Genomic DNA, 21,205 nt, shown 5'->3' with positions numbered 1-21,205 from the left:
TGGTTAATAACATAAGAAATAACAATAGATGTATCCAGAAAAAGTAAACTAAGTTAGTCACCTTACGATCCGTCAAGTCTTCCATTCCGTTGGTGTAGTCATAAATTTTAAGTTCAAAGGGATCATAGAATAAACTGCACCAATATTTAAATACCACAAATAAGTTGGGAGTGTATCATTCAGCGAAACACACAACAGTCCCTTTCCGTATGAACTTCAGAAACTACACCTGTTAATTGTGAAATCGCGCTGAAAGCTATTCCTCCAACGATTAAAGTCTTTAACATCGCAACCAGAATACAATTTGAAGAGGCTTTTATTCTTGTCTGCCTCGATAGCTAGTGGAAAAGGCTTCTCCAAATCATTTTCAAGCTCACTGTCACTGTGTGCCACGGTATCAAAACTGGATACCTATAAGAGAAGTGTCAAGGAATACACAAAGAAAATTGCGAAAAGCATATGGTAACCTCAAACAGAAGATAAAATTATGGAAAGGCCATAAAACTGACCTCAATTATTGAACCTCTCATCCACACATGACAAATAGGGAACCGTTTCCCAATAACCTGAGCACGATGAAACAGCCGTCGGATCTAAAAAACAAACGAGATGCGTGAAGCCATAGTAGTCCTAAACAAGGTAACATTATCAGAAAACCAATCCACTAAACCTGCTTAAGATTAGCTGTAGTGATCACATCATAGTCTTTTGGCACTCTATGTAGTATCAAATCCCTTACACATCCACCCACAAGGTATGCATCGAAACCTAAGGCAATGATCCAACAGTTCAGCTTCTTCTTACTCTTGTACATCAATGCTAATAATAGTAAACCTAAAACATACAAAATTACAAACCTTGACGTCTAAGGAGTCTCAAGACATTCATAGAGGATTCTGGGATCATTGAATTTCTAATTCCAGCATCACTTGCTCGTACCTTCTTCCACTTCGATGTATCAACTGTCAAAACCAACCCATAAAGAAAAAAAAAAGAAAAAAAAGGAACAACCTTTTAACTTGGAACTTGTAGTTACGTCCAACCCAGCTTACAAGCACCAAAAAAACACAAAAGCACCTGAATTTATATCGTCATCAATAACTTGACGGATGGTAGAACACTTCTCCATGACTCCCTCAGCAAGCGTGCAGTTACTTCTCTGCAACTAGAGACAAGAAGAAACCCGCAGATGAAGTGTTCGACCAATTGCCGCAGAGAGATAAATCAACTAAACGAGAGAACCCGAAGAGGAGAAGTGACCCACCTTGGAGTAGACCGCAGTTAAGGTTTGCGACCGAGAGAATAAGTTTCCTTTGCGCCTAATGAAACCCGCCATGGCAAAGACTCAAAAACATGTCTCTTTAAGCCAAAAGTAGAACCATTTTTTTGCAGAGAGCAGAGTCGCGACGTTTTAGGTTTTCAATTGCAAGTTTAAGTCCCGAGTGTGTACTCTAACCTACCAAACCATAGTTCAAACCCGGTACGGTTTAGGTACCAATCCCGGTTTTCGGGTTTTATTATAGCTAAACCAAAATTTCATATTGCAATAAGGCTGAACCAGTAACGATCTTAATTTATTGCTTCAGATCGTATTTTGGTTTTGAGAAAAACACTCGTCAAATTGTTTCATCACTACAACAAGCTTGTTGCGACACACACACAGTTAAAATAGTGTTTTGTGAGGGAACATTGTCTTTGGTCAAGGTTCTTTGTTTCAAAACTATTTGGTTGTGTTCTTTGGGGTTTCAAAGGATCCAATCAAAGATCAAAAGGGATGTTAAAGAGTAAAGACATTGGTAGGTTCTTGATGATGAGGCCTTATACCGTAATAGTAACGGTTCCAAGCTTCTGGGAGCGCAAATGAAGAAGTGTAATATATTTATGAATTGAGTTTTTATATGTAGATGACTGGATTTGTAGACAGAAGTGGTTAGCTCTAATGTTCTATGAACATATTTCTTCTTGCAGGATAGAAAAGAGTATGTACAGAACAAAACTTTAATAGAACCAGGAAGTACGATGTCATTAGGTGGGGGACTTTCTCGTTAATGGTTCATAAACAAAACCACGAATGAGTTTGTGTGTAAAATACATTACTTGTTGTTCTATGTAATCCCAAGTTTCCTTTTGATAGTATACCACAAAAGCATCACATCATAGTACGAAGCCAAATAGAAAAGAGAGCTTTTGTGTATATCCTTCAGGACAAAATCACAATTGCTTCTTTCTCTTCTCTAAGTATGAATGGCTTCTCTGGAAGTTCAATATAGCCCAGACCAAATGCCTCAGACCGATCTCAGGCCACAGAGCAGCAGGAGAACAGAGCTGGGAATTACCTGTTTGCCATAAGAGAAAATTGCTCAACCTCGTCTCTCCTGAACTTCTAATGAGTATATCAGGATTCGGCGCCACACTCATCTGCATATTCTCCTCAATATCCACCAACTGTATCTTCTTCTCTTGGTTCTCCATATCCTTTGCTTCTATATCACTATCTGTATCCTCATGTTTACAACTACCAGACGCTTCAATATTATCTAACTTGTTAATACAAGATTTCTTGACAGCTTGTAAGATCTCATCTGTCGAGTTATAGGCAATGCAGATGAGAAGCACTACCCGACTATTCTTAGCTGTGGCCTTCATGACTTTCTCTGCAGCAGCTCTCACTTGGTCATTTAGAAGTGCCAAGTTACCAATAAAATACACCCGGATCCCATACTGATGCACGATACTCTCTTTCTCAAGCAAAGACTTAATCTTTTCCAGCATCAAATCCATAAGAGACTGAACCTCCTCAGGTTGTCTTCTAAAATTATCAATGCTAAATGCGTATATCGTTACATACTGAATCCCCAGCTCGTAGCAGTATTGTAGCATCAACATAAGCGCAGAAAACCCAGCTTTATGACCAGACCCTTCTTCAAGACCACACTTCTTTGCATATCTTCGATTTCCATCCATGATAAAGGCGAGATGATTAGGTATAGGACCCATAGATATGACCCGAAACAAACATCTTCTTGAAAACCCGAATATCTGCTCAAGCAGTTGGTTAATCCCACCGTTCATACGTTGTATTTGACCCGGAAGTTCAGCCATTTGAGATTCCACCTTCCAGTATCTCTAAGGGAATGCAAAACATTCAAAAGCCATTATCAATAAAAGGATAAAAGACAAAGCTATATTAACAGCACACACTGCAACCTAAAACTAGTTCTACACGCCTTAAACAGTACTTACTAGTAAACAAGTATCATCCTAACCTAAACTATCCACATGTAACAAAGCAGTAACAATAATGCCAAACCAAGATAGATGCTCTTGGAACAACAACAGATAATAAAACTTCCCCTTTATTTATTTATTACCAATCCTACAAGTTACAATATGTTCAAAAATATCAGTACTAAGTTCTGTATCAGTACTAGGTGAAGGAATTCGAATTCTTTTATCAAGAAACTGACGTCACCAATATAAATAGTTTTGGCTGCTTCACACAAACCCATGGAGTTAGTTAAAATATCCCTCAAATAGAAGAATACAAAAAAACAACTAACACTTGGAACATAACCAAGTCAGGGTTTTAGCCACGAAACACAATACGAATATAGAATCAGCACAAGACCGAACAAAACAATCTATCAATTTGCATGCTTTTGAAAATCGAAAACAAAGATCGATGGATCAAACGAATTCAATGAACAGATTCAGAGTACAAAGAAACAAAACTCCAATATTAACAATACCCAGAAACGTGAGAACTCTTAAAATACTCCAAAGCAAGTATATCCAGGAAAATTTTGGTAAAGCAAACGTGTTATAAAGTTTGATCCTACCTGAGAGATAGCGAGATCAAGCGCCGTCTCTAGCTTGTAAAGGTAATCGATTCCGGAATCAAAAGCTCTTCACTTTTTGAATCGAAAACAGATGAAAAAATTCTTCTTTACAAATAGTTGACGGCGGCGACAGAGATTCTCCGTTCAATAGCTCTCTGACTGTGAAAGAGAAAGGCAGAGAGAAGAAGAGAGTAAGGAATATCTTTTTTTTTACTAGGGAAGACATATATAAATAACCGGTACCGAATAAATCTGATTGACATGGTATAATCCGGTTCAGGATTTCTTATTAAAAAGCTCGGTGCATTCTGCATTGCAATTTATATTGGGTTTTTGGATTTCAAATGTATGAACTGAGTGGCAAAATGGCAAAAGTCGATCCTACCTATTTGTTAAAGGGTTTTTTAATATCTAAATTTTGACATCTTGTAAATAACAATTTGAATCGTATTTAAATTCAGTTTTTCTATTTTTTTTTAACAAGCAAACCCTATATATTAAGTTGTCGGAAGATGAATCTTTGAGAGAGATCCTATTAGGTAACAACGAGCTTACATGAGAAAACAGTAACCTCATGCTTGTGCACATTTTGCAAGTTTATCGGCACAAATATTATCCTCTTGAGGAATAAATCTAATACTAAAACTAGTAAATCTATCTCTGAAATGAATGAGTCCTTCAATTTTAATGAAAAGGTTGGCTAATCTTCGATATTAGACGTCATTGTTAGGAGCTCTGAGCAATCTGTAGCAAAAAGAGCTCTATCCAAGTCCAAATCCAATAAGCACTCTATAGCCCAAACAAGGGTGTCCAACTCTCCATGTAAAGGGGATAGACTTCTACGCGATCCTTTTAGCCCCATGTGCAGGATTTTATCATCGATAGACGCAATCCAACAGAGACCACTCCAATTCACCTCTGTATGCCAAGATTCATCGATAAAGCATACAAGAGATTCTACCATCGCTGGTGGTATATCTCTATTGTTTGCTCTTCTCTAGACTTCTTCTTCTCGGGTGGCTTTCTCCAAAGTATCTTGTAGAGACTCAGAGATATTTTCAAAAACTTTCTTGTTTCTTGCCTTCCAAATGTACCACATCACCCAAGGGAACTTTCTCCAATTCTGATCGAGTGCGCCAAAATCTCTACCACGCCCATATAGATAATCGAGGTTACTATATAGGGAAGATGAAAGGAACACCATAGGATGAGAATAAATTGTTGATAAAGCCCACACTTGGCGTGCTGGTGGACATTCAAATAACATATGATTTATAGTTTCTTCCTCCGCTCCACATCTAAGATAATCCTTATCTCTACCAATATGGCGATAATGCAGGCGTTGGCATGTAGCCATACACCTAGTCACACATTACCAGACGAAATGCTTCAGCTTTCGTGATGTTTTTAACTTATATGCTTAAACTACTAAACTATAAGACGGAAAAAATTAGTTTTCCTACTTAGACTATATGAAATGTTGTTAATTTCAACATTTGTATTTTGTTTGAACGATGTTAAGTGGAAAGTTAAAGGTGTTGAGTCATACGACATTTGGCATCCATGTGGCAGTAGGACTTGGTAAAACGATGTCGTTTTGGTCATTTTTTGCGTGTTGTGGCAAGAAACAAACTGATCTCATCGGTTTGCATTTGAGGATAAAATATTCACCTAGTCCTAGTGCCATGTGGATGCCACAGATCATCTGACTCAACACTATTAAACTCCCATTGAACACCGTTCAAGCAAATGTTGAAATTGACAACATTTCATATAGTTTAAATGTGAAATTTTAATTTAAATAAAGTTCATATGTTATTTGTAGGGTGTTAAAGTTTAGATATGAAAAAGTATTTAACAAATAGTTAGGGTTGATTTATATTGTTTTTCCATGAACTGACTACTACGTTTCTAGTTTTAAAATTTTAACCGAATTTATCTTCACAGATGTTCTCTTTCGATTCATATTAGATTTAAATTTGTTTGAATCAAATCTACTAAGTATTCCGAGGTCCAGCCCATTAAGGGGTAATTTAATAAAAAGGCCCGTTAATTAAAAAAAAAACCACTAAAAGCATCTCCAATAGACCTTTAAACCCTTAGGGTTTTTAATTCCAACAGACCCTTAAACCCTCAATTTTTAAGGGTTTGAATAGTGAACCCTCAAATTTGATGGTGCACTATTGAGCCCCTTAAAGTTTAATATATATTTCATTTTAGTACTTGTAACTTTTATATCTTACAAATAGTTCTATTAAGTTCGATTGTTTGAAATATATCTATATAAATTCAATTGTTTGATTTATATCTATATAAATTATATAGATTATAACAAACAATTATATTTCAAATAATAGAATTTAGATAGATATAAATGAGTTGAGGAGATATTAAAAAATATAAAAGCTTAGTCATGCGTAATTAATTGATTAAACTACAGAAAAGTCTCTCCCTGCTACAGTTATCGAGACAACGATCGATACCCAGATCTCCGATGCCGGTGAAGCTTCGGCTTGCCGGCGTCGGGAATTATCCCTGTTTTTTAGCTTTTTCTGCTCTCTTCTATTTAGCTCTCTTGGATTCTGGCCCCCTTTTCAACTTTTTCAACCCTCTCAAACCTTTCTTCTTTTGTCCAAACTCGATTTCAGCCTACATATTGACAACCGGAGAAGGAGGAGTCTCGCAACAACTTACCTGGCCCCTGGTCTGTGTGTAGCCCCTTCCTTGAAGTCGACAAAAGAAGACACTTTTCAACACAGTGGTGTTTCACCACACAGATCTGAGCTTTGCTTAACAACGCCAACTCATAATCTTAGATCTGGAACCTTGAACCTCCCGAAAGCCCTTTCCCTCTGGCACCTGCCGACGGCGGAAACAACACCTCCTCCTGTGTCTCAACCAAACCTCTCCAGAACTTTCATGCCGATCTTGGAGTGGTCAATACTGAGGAGTTTTTGGTCGATGCGTGCTCCGGCGATGGCAGAAGTATTGAACGGTGGCGCTAACCTAGCTGTTGAAGATGTCCCCTGGCTGGACTTTCTTTATTGCCAATTGGGATTCGGCCCAATTGGGGATCCATTGAGGCCCTTCTCCACAAGGTGTATTTGGATATCATATTGGCAAAATTCCATGTTTGGTCTTTTTATCTCCTTGTCCATCTGTAGCATACCGGTGTATAGAATTATGGAACCAACAGATAGAAGACGTCTTTTGGAACTTATTCGAACACTGCGTCTATGGTGGTACAAATCTTATATGAGAACCTGGCTTTTAGAGTCACTTAAAAGCAGCACCAACCTTCTAGAGAACTTTCAAAAATCCCTTATTCATCTCTACCACCAACCGCCTAAGGGTATGAACCTAAGATCTGTTAATTGTGTTCAATGTAAATCCAGCTACAAGCTTTGTGTGGAATTCCTTAACCTCCATGTCCAAGTGCTTCATGTGAGGGAGGACCCACCTGCTATGTTACGTTTTTGCACATATGGATTCACGTATACCCTTCTCACAAATCCTAAATCCACCCTCCTCCAGCCGCCTAAAGGATGTAAGCTTGGGTTTGTATTATCTTTGAAGTGTAGAATTGACTACAAGCTTTGTGTAGAATTCCTTAACCTCCATTGTCGATGGCTTCATGTGAGGGAGGACCTACCTGCTCTGTTACTGTTCTACACATATCACTTGCGATTCCCTTTTGTAGCTTCACCAACAATCTTGAGATTTGGGTCTAAAAGTGTGGAAAACCTTGAACTAATGTTCTTGAGCCTTCTCTTAGTGACGAGAATCCTACCTTGTGTATCCCCTGTGGAGCACTCTTCTAAAAGCTCAGTGGCATGTATTGCGCAAGCCGTCTATGACCACTTGTTGGTCAAGGAATTCGTGAAGCCTGTCTTCATAGTCGATTCCACTATGGTCCCAACAGATTCTTCAAGCATTGCAAACTTCTCAAAGCTCAACACTTCCTTGGAAAACTCATGGAACCACTATCTTTATTTGCTTTGTATTTTCTTAGCTTTCAGTTGTCTGAACTTCCCTCTTATGAGGTTTTAAGTGAATGAAAGTCTTGTTTGTCCAAAAAAAAAATATAGATAGAAATCAAACAATTTATATAGATATATTTCAAACAATTGAACTTAATAGAACTATTTGGAAGATATAAAAGTTACAAGGACTAAAATGAAATATATATAAAATTTTAAGGGTCTCAATAGTGCATCCTCAAATTTGAAGGCTCACTATTCAACCCCTTAAAATTTGAGGGTTTAAGAGGCTGAGGTTTTAAGTTCCAACAACCCCTTAAATCCTCAAATTTTTAGGGGTTGAATAGTGAGCCTTCAAATTTGAGGGTGCACTATTGAGCCTCTCAATTTTTTTTACAAATTTCATTTTAGTCCTTGTAATATATATCTTATAAATAATTCTATCAAATGCAATTGTTACAAATATATCTATATAAATTCAAACACACTAAATTAAAATTAAAATTGTTGATATATAAAAGATATACCATGCACAAAATATTTTCTTACAACAATAATGCAATAATTAATCATATATGGGAGCACTATGAAAATAGTTACATTGTGTTATATATATAAAAATTATATATGATTGATTACGGTAATAAAATACTATCTCATAAAAAAAAATTAGTACTAAGGAAAAAAATTAAATTTCAGATACACAATTTATTAAAATATAAAAATCAGTTGTATTATAAAATCAAATCTGATAAAAAAATTCATAAATTTAACTTAACGTCCAGGCGAGGCAAATCAAACTGATGACCTCACGTATTCAAAACCATTTTCTTTGACCACTAGAAAAACAAAACAATTTTATAATCATGAATTTAACTCGTTTTCATATTTAATTGATCGCTACCACCTATGTTTTCATGTTTTTTATTCAATGTTTTCTTATTCTTCATATTCTTTTTTGTCATTTTCATTTGTCAAATTTTTTGTTAATTGTCATCGTAACTTTTACCATTTGGTTCTTCGTTATACTCTTTTTCTTCTTCTTCCTCGTCAACTTTTTCACATTCTTCCACTGAAAAACCTTTTTTTAGACTACCACACAACTTGTTAACCCATCAAACTCCAAGAACAAAATCATTTCTTTTCTCATAAAATTTGTGAAATTCATGATTACCAGCATAGTCAACACATGCACCCAATTATTGACAATTTTATCCATATACTTATTTGGTTTTAGATCCACGCGTTTAGAAACTTCTCAAACCAAAATCCTTACTTGGTTTATAATATTTTAAAAACATAATAAAATATACTAATAATTATTTATTTAATATGAATCATATGATATATAGAAATATGAGTACACTATAAGAACATATTAATTATAAATAAATAAAATCAATTATATTATATCATCAAATAATATCAACCATATCATATTATCAAATAACCGTAACCGTATATAATAGTAACCGCTTGAACCGTAACCGTTTAACCGTTTGTTAAACGGTTCTGGTTAAGGTTACAAAAATTTCTAACCATAATCGATGGTTAATAAACCTTAACCGTGACAACCGTAACCCTGGTCATGCCTATGTATAGCTAATAAAACATGTGTGTTTGTCGTCCATCTTTCTTTTTTAAACCTCAAAATTTGACTCAAACATCAAATTAAGGTCTTGCGATGTCAATCCTTCTTCCTTAGACCCAAAAAAAAAATTAATGAAAAAATATCAACTCATCTATAAAATCATACACAAAAATATGTTTTACAGCTCATAAAAAATAAAAAGTACAAATGTAGATAAATAAGATAATTTATGTTTTGCATCAATATTTATAATATTTTAAACTTTTAAAAGGTTTTGAAATATAAAATTTAAACCTTTTAAAAAATTTCAATATTTATAATATTTTAAACTTTTAAAACTTAAAACTTATAATATTTAAAAACTTTTTAAAAGTTAAGAACTTTTAAAAGTTTTAATATTTATAATATTTAAACTTTTAAAATTTTTAAATATTATAATATTTTTTTGAAGCTGTTTAAAGTTTTAATTTGATCAAATAAAAAACCAGATCAAACCAAATAAAACTTTTAAATTTGGATGCCTGATAAATCAAGCTTTCCTGTTCATTCGTTGTTGGAAGCATATTAATCTTATTTATACTAGTTTTGAACCATTGTCTAAAAAAATTCTAGCCGATGTGAGATATTGTGGTTAGTTTTTGATTTCCATAAATTTAGAATTTTCCTTTTTCTAAAAAAATTTGTAAATTTAAAAAATGTTAATGAATGATATGTCAAATCATGATAGGTTCTTCAAAATAATTCTTAATATAGAAAATTCTGGAAATTGTATAAAATGTTAATAAGTGATATGTCAAATTTTTATTGGTTGTTTAAAATCTTATGTAGACGGACTTAAGAGATTATAGATTAGTGAATTTTGGAAATATTAACGATTATTTTGCAAATTAATTAGTTTTTAAAGATTTTTTTGAGGATTCATTGTTAGAGCAAACCACCCTCAAATCTTTATTTACAAGGAGTCTTGTTGGAGATGCCTTAATTACGATTCACCAATCACGACCAATAAATGCAAATTTATTTTTTTCTATGAAAAATCAAATCGCACCATATATAATCTATGGAAACCTATGTTCTAATGAATGCATATCAAATGTATGATTACGTTTCACATGTCTTCGAAAAAAAATACTTCTCAACCTATATTCTAATGAATGCATTACTGGAAAGTGGAAACCTATATTTCTATGGAATAATAATATTCAACTAAATAACCACACAAACTAGTTTTACTCAGTTAGTCAGTTTACTGTTAGATTAACCAAAAATTGAAGACAATCTATTGGCCTAAAGAGAACTCGAAGACGCCATGTTAGGCTATCGTGTTAGCGGTTGTTGGATACGTGAGATTGATTACCAATAACACTATGTAACTAAAAACCTCATAGAAAATATGGTAATTGTAAATTTCAAAATTCATACTTTTCTAAATAATTTTAAAACTTATAAGTATCTCTATATTAGTAAAAAAAAAGTACAAAATGTTCTTCGGGTCGGATCATTAAAACAAATGACCCGAAATTGATTTTTTCGGATTCGGGTTAGTAATATCCGAAATCTACAAATGGGTTATCCATTAAACTGACAATAACCGAAAATATTAAAGTAAATATTTAGAGGGGGGTATTGAACTTGATATTCTTAGGATTTGGTAGGATTTTAAATTGTAGAATTCTGAAAGATTTTAAGAGATTTGATAGTGTTTTAGAATTATTCTATCAAAAAAAAAAAAGGAAAATAAAATCTGATTTTATGAGATTCTATTAGATTCTATGAGATTTTAGTAAACTTTGAATGATTTTAAAAATATTTTATAACACCAAAAAAAGAAAACTCTATACCATAACATAACTATTACGTAAAGCAGAATTTGCCCCAAGTACATTATTTATATTGGTGGTTTGTTGGCCACGTGATTGAAAAGGAAGTCTATGTGAAGTGGAGAACTGCTACGATGAAATGGTTGTTTGGTCTGGAGAGCATGAAAAGGAAGACAATGGTCGAATCACTAGGTTGCAAGTCGTTTTCAAAACAGAGAAAAGAAAATAAACTTTTACGTTTCTAGACAAGAACCAAAACAGAGAAAAGAAAAAAGAATTACCCAACAAAGGAAATGAAACAATCTAAAAATAAAGCATAGTCATAGTATTGCATCATGACCCCATATTCATAGCATCAGTCCACATGCTTGCAGCTATATTTGCTCTCCATGTATTAGCGAGCACTCTTTGTTGTTCTTGAGTACAATGAAGTTGTTCTTCTTCTTCATCATTTATTTGATCAACGTTAGTTTCTTCGACATCATCTTCTTCTGGAGGAAACAAATCGGAACGACATTCTTTACGGAGATAATTATGTAAACCAACACAAGCAATTACTAACTCTACTTGCGTCTTATACGGAAAGGGTGGTGCATATTTGAAGATGTGAAATCTTGACTTGAAGATGCCAAAAATCCTCTCTATTATATTTCGCAAGCTAGAGTGACGATTGTTGAACAACTCATTTGGATTTACAGGGTCTTTTCCTTGTCCTCTAAAGTCTTGCAGATGATAGCGAGTACTTCGGAATGGAGCTAAAAAACTGCGTCGATTGGCGAATCCACAATCAACTAAGTAAAATTTTCCTAGAGTTTAAAATTATAGGTGAGATAAATTGCAGATAAATAACATAACAATTTAGTTTTATACAAATATAAGTGAGACATACCTTCAGGAACTACTAATTTGTTTGTGTTTCTTGTTAAAGCATCCTGTAATACCTTTGCATCGTGAGCTGAACCTTCCCACCCGCTAAGAACATACGTAAATTCTAAATCAAAATTACATGCAGCTAAGACATTTTGTGATATTTGTCCTTTTCGATTACGATAGCTAGCCGTGTCTTGTCCTGGTATCATTGCAAGGATATGAGTTCCATCAATCGCCCCCACACAATCCTAAAAATAATATAAACAAAATATCAGTCATAATTTTTTGAAATACTTGGAAACGAACAGAAGAAAAAAAATTATCATACCTTAAAATAAGGATAAAATCGAGTGCTGTCTTTTATTTTTGTAGGAATTGCAAGTCCAGGCTTAGCCATAAAACTTGGAGCAAGTGCTTTTAACGCCTTTAGAATTGTGTTAAAGCTCTTACTTATTGAGAATTTTGATCTCTGGAATCTATCTTCAGCTACAACGTACCTCGCATTTTGACCAACGATGAATAAAAATGTGGCAAGCATTTCTTCAACAGAAACATATGTTGTGTCGGTTAAATCCATCTTCAATCTAAGAATAGAGCATAGTTTCAGAAATGCTTCTGGGTACATACGATATAGCTCTCGAAAATGCTCACGCTCTTTAGTTTCAGCCAACGCCTTCAGTATATACTCATGTCCAAGTGTTGTTGCTGATTTTCTAATCTGGCGTGGTATCTGCGGTACGAAATATCGAGTTCTCGCTGACAAAACCAATAACATAATATCAACATCTAACTTGAAATTTCTCATTCTTTTTCTTTTTCTTCTAGATTCTATCTCTTCACTTTCTTGAACAATGCGATCCATTGTTGAAATCCTACACACAAAAAAATAACATAGCTATAAATCATAACAAACAGCTCCTAATCATCAAGAGAGAAAAAAAAATGAACGATAAGCATAATATAGAGATAACTGAACGATAAGCATAATATAGTCACATAATCGTAAACGAAACGATACAAAAGCATAGAACAATGAGAAAATTTGGAACTTACAAGGAGAAACTGACGGCTGGTGTGTGGAAATAAAACAAATGAGGGTGAGCAGCAAATATATATTAACCCTACCTCTAATGTTTTTTGCCCGCCACTATGTCCTAAAAATCTATATTTTACCCGGCAAAAACAAATCTTACAACTAACATGAAAATATGCAACATGTATACACAAAACATGTATAATCTTATTTTGACATATCATAAACGTGTATACATTTTTTAGTACTAGTACGTAGCACAAAACATGATTTATAATCTGATTTATATGTAAAATGAAAGAAATAACCAAGACCAGTGTTAAATAAATAAAAAGAATAAAGAAAAGCTCATCATGTATTACTAAAATGAAAACGAACAAGTATATTATCGAAAAAGAAAACCATTTTCAGTCCATGCATTCAACTTCCTTTTCATGGTTTACGAAGGTTTTGTATGATCCATCCCTTGCGATCTGCTATCGACATATTAACGAACCCATATTTCATCCCTAAGCTGTGAATGAGTGTCATGGCTTCGTAACGCAAATCTTCCTCCAAATCAGGAATTTCTTTGATAGCTTCCCACACATTATTAGCCTTATCCTCAGCTTCTTTTTCTTCGGATTCCTTTTCCCACCTTTTCTGTATCATGTCAAAAATCTGGTGACTAATTTCTGTGTTCACTTCATTAGAAGCATTGGTTGAATTAAGTGCAGCAGTTCTAGCTTTCTTTCTATGAGGTAGCTTTCCCCCTCTTCTTTTCTCTAATGAAGCGAAAACTTCTTGAACAGATGTATCTTCGTAGGCTCTTTCCTCTTCATCATCCTCAACTTGAACAGATGTATCTTCTTGATATGCATCTTCATCAATGGCATCACCTAATCCCATGGCATTTTTGCCAGTTGCAACATTTGTTGAAAATATCAGGTGTAAATCTCCGAAATCTTCAAATGTTTCATCACGCAGATGATTTTTATTTGTATGAGCCTATTCAAAACATAAAAACCATTTTAGTAATTTTGGTACATAAGAAACACTACTATATTCACAAACTGTATACTATAAAGTTTCTTACCTTCAAATAGTCATCCCATACTTCATCTCTAGCTGTGAATTTCTTTGTTTCAGGATCCCATCCAAAACCAGAGCTGAAACGGAAAAGTTCTGCCAAGCCGTTGTACCTACCCCTCAAAACCTTCATCCTATTTGTATACTCCTTATAAGTTTTTTTAATACCAAGATTTTTGTTTAGAGTTGCTAATACTCTTGTCTCCACAGTTAATTTGCTGAACTTGCCACTAGCATCACGATAACCATCGTTGATTGCATCAACTAGCAGCTGCACTAACATCTTGCTTTCAGGTTCTAACCAATGATTATATGGATTTTTATTTTTTTCCACTACCTGTGAATTTTCCATGGTACTATGGCCACACAATACAAAAAAAAACCAAAGACATTTATATTAGTTATGCTACACCCCAGATCTTAACAAGTATTATTATTAAATGGCCGTCAATACGTTTCTAAGCTAAACTAGCTTTCAAATTGCTTTCAATGGTATCTACTAGCTATCACCATGTTCTCTTATATCTTTCATGATACAAAACGTGGAAATACAACAATTAAAGTAATTCAGTAGGAAAAACTCACCTTGACAGAAACGGAGATGAACTTCAAGTATGATGATAGTAATTGTGCAGGGCAGAAGAAAACCTACAGATCGAGATATATATATGCACCAATAATTTAACCCTAATAAGAAAACAACATAAAAAGCCCATATACTCAAAAAGAACAGCCCATAAACCATGATCCACCGTCAAATTGCAGTACAAAAACAAAATGATCTCCTTTCTCACGTGTGATCCCCTTTCTCAAACTCATTACGCCTTCCCCTATGCTCTCCACTATACTGCAGACACATCCATAGACACAATACCAGTATTCAAACCAGTTGTCTATTTCTTAACTCAATTCACAAATAACTACACCATAGAAGACACTTGACCAATGAGCAAAGTCTCTAACACTCGACCAATGCCTATACCAAGACCCTAGACAAATTCAAATGTTGCTAAAATCACACTAGTCTTATGCTAATTGCTAAACACCGGAACAATGTTGCTAAAATCACACTAGAACGACAATAGAACACTCAATACCACATCAAATTCAACATATTCGAAACTAAAATGCAGAAGTATAATCTGAAAAAAATGCAGAAGTATAATCTGAAAAAAATGCAGAAGTATAAAAAAAATCAAATAATTCCTAACCACACATTAAAAAAGATGATCAAAATTATACCAGAAGCAGTCTTCCAAATCATTGGAGAAGTGTTGTCAAGAACCGATTTCTTCCGAGATTCCATCTCGTCGCTCCAAATCTATCAAAAGGCATGAATAATGATCCAAATTCCATTATTTGATTTAAAAAAAAAACCTTCTATTGAGTGTATATCTTCTATTGAGTATATATCTTCTATTGAAGGAAGAGAGAGAGAACCTTCTTCTTAATCTCGCTACGGAGGCTGTTCTCAGAGTCGATATCTTCTATTGAGTGTATGATTTGCTATGACAAGCTTGGGCGATCTGCCAATATCTGGTCTTGCTCCAGCTGTTAATCTAGAGAGAGAGGATTCGAAGGATTGTACAGAGGATCGGAGAGGAGAAGTTAAGGTTTTGAGAGAGAGAAAGAGACGATGCTTCACCGGGGACATATGATTTTCTCGGTTGGGTTGGGTTGGGTTGGGTTGTGTTGACTGTTTTTTTTTTTTTATAGAAATCCTCCGAAATTCCACCTCCTAACATATGATTTTGGTATTCATATTTTTCAACTAAAAAATAAACAAAAGTTTTGTAGAATCATTCAAAGTAGCATTTTTTTAAAAAGTTGTGATATTTTGAATAACAGTAGATTTTAAATAAGTTTTATAAATCATTGATTGAATAACAAGAGATTGTATATTATTTTAATTGATTTTATATAGATTCCAAGTTGAATAACATAGAATTTTAGAAGATTATTAAAAATCATTAATTGAATAACAAGTGATTTTAAAAATCCTCTAAAACGTTCTAAAATACAAGTTCAATACCCCCCTCTTAGCTATAATGATGCAATCTGTAACTATGGTTCTCTAACAAAAAAAAAAGTCATTGATCGAATATTTATTATTCCTCTAATTTAGGAAACTATCAAAATTAATGTCATATAAATCATAAATCGATACTATTACCAATGGTGTATTTTTATTTATAGAAGTATAATTATATCAGAAACAATATTTCGAAAAAATATTTAGTTTTGAAGATATCATATCTGTACCCAATATCTTTTCGCCAAACTGATCCTAATTTTTAGTCTCCAATTTTTTTTTTAGTTAGGAAAGTTTTTTAAAAAATTATTACGAAATTACAAAAAAGATTTTTTTTGTTATAACTATATTTGTAATTCTTAATCATTCTAATCAAATATTAATACAATATCGGTTACAAAGAGTATATTCAATCAGTTAGTTTAAGTAATAACCTTAAAATCCGTTATTACCATTAATATTCTAAGGATATCCATATACTTATTACGAAATCACTTAAATTTTTCTACAAGCTAAAAAAAATTATTCAAAAAGACTTCAATTTACTAACCCTAAAAATCGAGTCCCATTCCTCACTATATAAAGTCATACATTTGTTGAACAAAGCATCATTTCATTCCAACTTTTCTATGTTTTTCTAATGTTTTTATTTATTTATGATTTTCCATTTACCATATTCATGTTCTTTTATACAATACGATATATATTAATGTTTTTAATTTTTATATTTTACAGAAACATATCAAACTCATATGTTCTAAATATGATGCTGATTACGACTATCAAGCTCAATTATGAATTTGATTTATTTTTTTAATTGTTTTCAGGACATATGAAGCATAACGAAAATTATCAAATTACTTTATTCTTATGTGAATCAGGTATATACATAATTTGACTTAACAAATGAATGATTTTACATTTTGTAAATATATTGTTTTGTTTTCTGCAACTAATAGGTTGCTTAAATCTATTTAAATTTTTTGAAAATATATATATATATATATATATATGTATATATTTTAATTTGTTAAAACCAAATCAATGATTTTATATGTGAACATAGAGTTTTATCATTTTGCTTTTACTTATGTTAATTACAATGTAACAATAATGAAATCATATACTTATAATATCAAAACTTATTTTTCGAATTTATAAGATTTTTTTTTCTTACATCTTGTCAATTACTATTTTTTGTGAAGCAACATGTAACTAAAGATCCTAAATATTTAGAAAATTCCATAATATTAATTAATCAATTTTTCTTATTCCGATCGTGAGTAAATAATTATTTCTACATATTTTTGTAAACAACAAATAAAATCAAAAATTTGAACTGAATATTATACATACAATATTCCTTAATCATTCTACTCACTATTAATACAAAATCACTATAATTACTTAGATTATATTCTATAAGTTTGTTTAAGTAAATTATTAATCTACTTTCAAAAACAATTAAGAAGTTAGTAAGTATATCAATATTCCGATTGTTATTATTGGAAATTTTAATTTTTTTTTTATTCGTAACCTCTATTGTAGGGATTTAAATTTTCTATAAAAAGTTCTTCTCTAACAAGCTATTAAAAAATAAATCTAATATCACTCCTAGCAGTATAGATTTATTTATATGTAATTTAATTAAAGATCTAACTTAAGCAAAACTCATCAACATAAAAAATAAAACCAAAGTTTAGAGAAAATTCTAAACAAAAGAATAGATAATTATGATATAATAAAAATGGTGGGATTATTAGTTTAGGGTTTTATTTATTTAATTTGTAGTTCAAGAAATATGTTTTTGATCTTTTTAAAAAGAATTAATGATAAATTTTTGACTATAATGTTTTGCTAAATTTCAATTTAGATAAATTTGAGTAAATGATAAATTGTTTTGCTAAATTTGAGTAAATGATAAAATAGATTAGAATTTTTGGATAAAATTATTATGGTTTGTCACATGATACATTATGAGTATGTAACTTTTACAAACGGAATATTTTGATAATATTTTATGTATATTCCTATTTCTACTAATAAAATAGTCAAAATGAATTATCAATCTGAACTCATTACACACATATATGATTTATTGTAATCTACTGCAAAATAAATATAGCATATCCAAATGTATTAAGACTGTATATATATATATATCAATAAATATTCTTCCGCACTGTAGCGCGGGTCCGATCCTAGTATATTTATTAGAACGAGATCACGACCCTCTTCTTTATTGAAGTTTCTAGTGTTGCAACAAACACATTTGCGGAATCACAATTCTAATAGTTTATTATCTTAAAAATAAATTCGAAAATCCCATATTAGACCATTATGTTATATATGTCATTGTAGTCATAAACATCCTCATAGATCTCCAGAAAAGGGGTTGAATAACATTGGTTTAGTCAAGGTCAATCTGTACGCTATGGCAACTCTAACAAACATCTTTTAAGCCCTAGAGCTCCACAAACCTTGCTCGAAAACTTGTCAACCTACCACTTTGTGTAGGCTTCCTCAAACCGGAGAGAAGTTCAGCTTTGACTCCTTTATTAACGCCAACCAGTTTGATGACAGTGGCAATCTCCTCATCCGTTGGCTTGTCGATGGAAGAGCTATCGACAATCTTGATCTCACATATACGAAAACTCCTTCAAGAATTTGGCTCAAAGCATTCTAAGCTTTGTTATAAGAAATTTGCCTTTTGATTAATGAATGAAAGTGGTTTGACAAAAAAAAAATCTCCAGAGAAGTACACGATATCGTCCACATAACTTGTGGTCCTAACTTGTTTAGGTCTTAACTAGTTTTTTTCTTCGTCATTTCATCATTGTTTTTGTATTGTGTCATTGTGTGAATGAATTTTGTTTTGGTAGATTGGTTGATGAGAAATAATAACATGAGTAATGTTGGAAACTTTCAACCATAATTTCATTTTTTCATTACTTAAAGTTAAATCTAAACCTTTTTTTTGTTAAATCTAAGAATAGTTAGTAATGTTTTTGACTTTGACTAACACACATGAGATAAAGTTATATCAATAATGAGAAAATGAGTCTCAATCAATGATTATAAATAGGGCCCATTACAAATCTGGCTTTAGTTATTTGTTTTCGAATTTTAAAATATTTTATACTATTAAGCACAAGTCACTTGGTCAATCAACTTGTGCCTAATCATTTTTTCTTTTGAAATTAATTAACTAAAAACAAAATAATTCAATCATAATAATAATAATAATAATAATAATAATAATAATAATAATAATAATGCAATCGTAAAATTAACGACTTCAAAGCAGTTTTTACATCTTCTACTTGATTTCCTAGATTTTCTCACACGATCACTACGTTCACAATGAAACCATGATTTCAAAATTTAAACTGTTTAATTTTCTAATTAAACTCACGAAAACTCTATTTGTTCTAACATTTTCTTTCTTTCTTATGTATTGTTTGTTCTTTCCTATCTCACTTCATTCCTTCCTCTGTTTTGTGAATCGCATGGTTTATTCGAACAACTAGGAGAAGTTTTTTCTTCGCTATCTTCTTTTCCTAGATGAGTTCATATATTTCCCTTACTATTTGCTTTCTTTGACAATTTGCTAATTTTTTTTTATAGGTTGGACTCATACGGCTGTTAAATTAGGAGGGGGTATTGGATGAGAGAATTTAATAGAATCTGATTGAATGGAATTAAAGACATAAATAGCAGATTTTCTAGAGTGTAAAAGACTTTCAAGTCTTTCTCTTTAATTCTTCTTTTAATTATATTTTTCAACATTTTAGTAGAATTAAAAAGATTTCAATTCTTCTAATTTTTCTACTTTGTTCCCACTATGTTAGCAACCATGAAGCATTAAAACCTAGCAGAAATCTCATCCACCAAAAGAATATCGCACCAAAGTTGTGGTTTTGTTGCCGGCGTTTGCCGTTGTTCCAGGTTGTGTCACGTGTGTTGATGCTCGATCTGCTCCGTCCAATCAAAAGAGGATAACTGCTAGGATAGAAAATCTTTGGAGATGCAAAGGATGAGAGAGAGAGAGGTCGGAGCAGATTAGTTCGTTTATTTGTCTAAACTACCGAAATCTAGAATCAATTGGAACTTGGAAAACCAAAAACCTCTAATTAGAACGAGAAATGAAAGAAGATATGATCACCTCACTCTATGATGAAGGCGAATTACAGAGGACATATAAATCTCGGTTTTGACTTTTGACTAATGACTAATCTCTCTAACCATTTGAGCCCTTAACGTTAAATATATATATTCTATCCAAATCTCAGCCTAAGGTTAGTGTACAAATTAATGGCAAACATGTCGATCTCTGCTAATTTTGAGTCTTTCACGATGAATTATAACAGTTTATTTTCCAGGTTGTTGGGAACCATAAAACACAACAACAAAGAGCTATGAGATTCTCATTTCTCTGTAAATTAATGGTAATCATCATTTCTTACTGCATCTTCTTCTTACTGAAAATTAATGTCTTTTAGTCGTTAGTGTTACACATATTCCGGACTTTGATTTTTTGAGTTAACCTAGATTTTCGAAAGCTTTAGACTTTAATCAACATTATTAGTCCTTCGTATGTCTTCTTTTTGTAATTAACCTCATTGATTTTCTTAACATCTTCCTCTTATTGTCCTTTTTAAGTTAAAAGAAGAATACAAAGATATTATTTTTGTTGTTGAGTTGTGATAATCACAAGTTTGCCCGGCTCTTGCCAAACCATGTATTAATTATCTTCATCATGGTCTATTTCTGATGATCTAGCGCCTTTTATTGATCTATTTTTTCAGAACATGCAACGAACTGAACCAAGTTGGTACACTGAGATACAAAAGTGAAGCATTAAGAAGCAGACAAATTACAAATAAGAATGCTAAACGAAGAAGCATTAAAGGAAGCTGAAGAAAAATCACATGGGTATTACGCCGAAGGAAAAGCCTTCAATTTTTTTAAC

At 32.5% G+C, this 21,205-nt stretch overlaps 4 protein-coding genes across 4 annotated transcripts in view; all 4 read right to left on the bottom strand.

The window, feature by feature from the left end:
- LOC104768153 overlaps positions 1-1,416 on the bottom strand; it is a 2,434-nt gene extending 1,018 nt beyond the window's left edge. The window contains exons 1-7 of the mRNA XM_010492080.2: positions 1,265-1,416; positions 1,078-1,165; positions 858-962; positions 671-768; positions 510-593; positions 230-411; positions 62-134 (exon numbers count right to left, since the gene is read on the bottom strand). Coding sequence (XP_010490382.1) covers positions 62-134; positions 230-411; positions 510-593; positions 671-768; positions 858-962; positions 1,078-1,165; positions 1,265-1,336 — 702 coding nt within the window. The 5' untranslated portion in view covers positions 1,337-1,416. The remainder of the gene's footprint in view (positions 1-61; positions 135-229; positions 412-509; positions 594-670; positions 769-857; positions 963-1,077; positions 1,166-1,264) is intronic.
- On the bottom strand, positions 1,998-4,040 carry LOC104767064 (dehydrodolichyl diphosphate synthase 6). Its single transcript, XM_010491088.1, has 2 exons — positions 3,840-4,040; positions 1,998-3,126 (listed from the first exon to the last, which is right to left on the bottom strand). The coding sequence occupies exon 2, from the start codon at positions 3,100-3,102 to the stop codon at positions 2,212-2,214; it is 891 nt and encodes a 296-aa protein (XP_010489390.1). The 5' UTR covers positions 3,103-3,126; positions 3,840-4,040; the 3' UTR covers positions 1,998-2,211.
- LOC104768152 (putative nuclease HARBI1) lies at positions 11,564-12,497 on the bottom strand. Its single transcript, XM_019240993.1, has 3 exons — positions 12,429-12,497; positions 12,120-12,348; positions 11,564-11,718 (listed from the first exon to the last, which is right to left on the bottom strand). Exons 1-3 carry the CDS (start codon positions 12,495-12,497, stop codon positions 11,564-11,566), a joined length of 453 nt encoding a protein of 150 aa, XP_019096538.1.
- LOC104768151 (uncharacterized protein At2g29880-like) lies at positions 13,566-14,334 on the bottom strand. Its single transcript, XM_010492078.1, has 2 exons — positions 14,209-14,334; positions 13,566-14,120 (listed from the first exon to the last, which is right to left on the bottom strand). The coding sequence occupies exons 1-2, from the start codon at positions 14,332-14,334 to the stop codon at positions 13,566-13,568; spliced, it is 681 nt and encodes a 226-aa protein (XP_010490380.1).

Source organism: Camelina sativa, chromosome 19 (genome assembly GCF_000633955.1).
Source record: "Camelina sativa cultivar DH55 chromosome 19, Cs, whole genome shotgun sequence".
Lineage (NCBI taxonomy): Eukaryota > Viridiplantae > Streptophyta > Magnoliopsida > Brassicales > Brassicaceae > Camelina > Camelina sativa.
The sequence above is the reverse complement of the archived record's forward strand: the minus strand, read 5'-3'. Positions and strand labels throughout refer to the sequence as shown.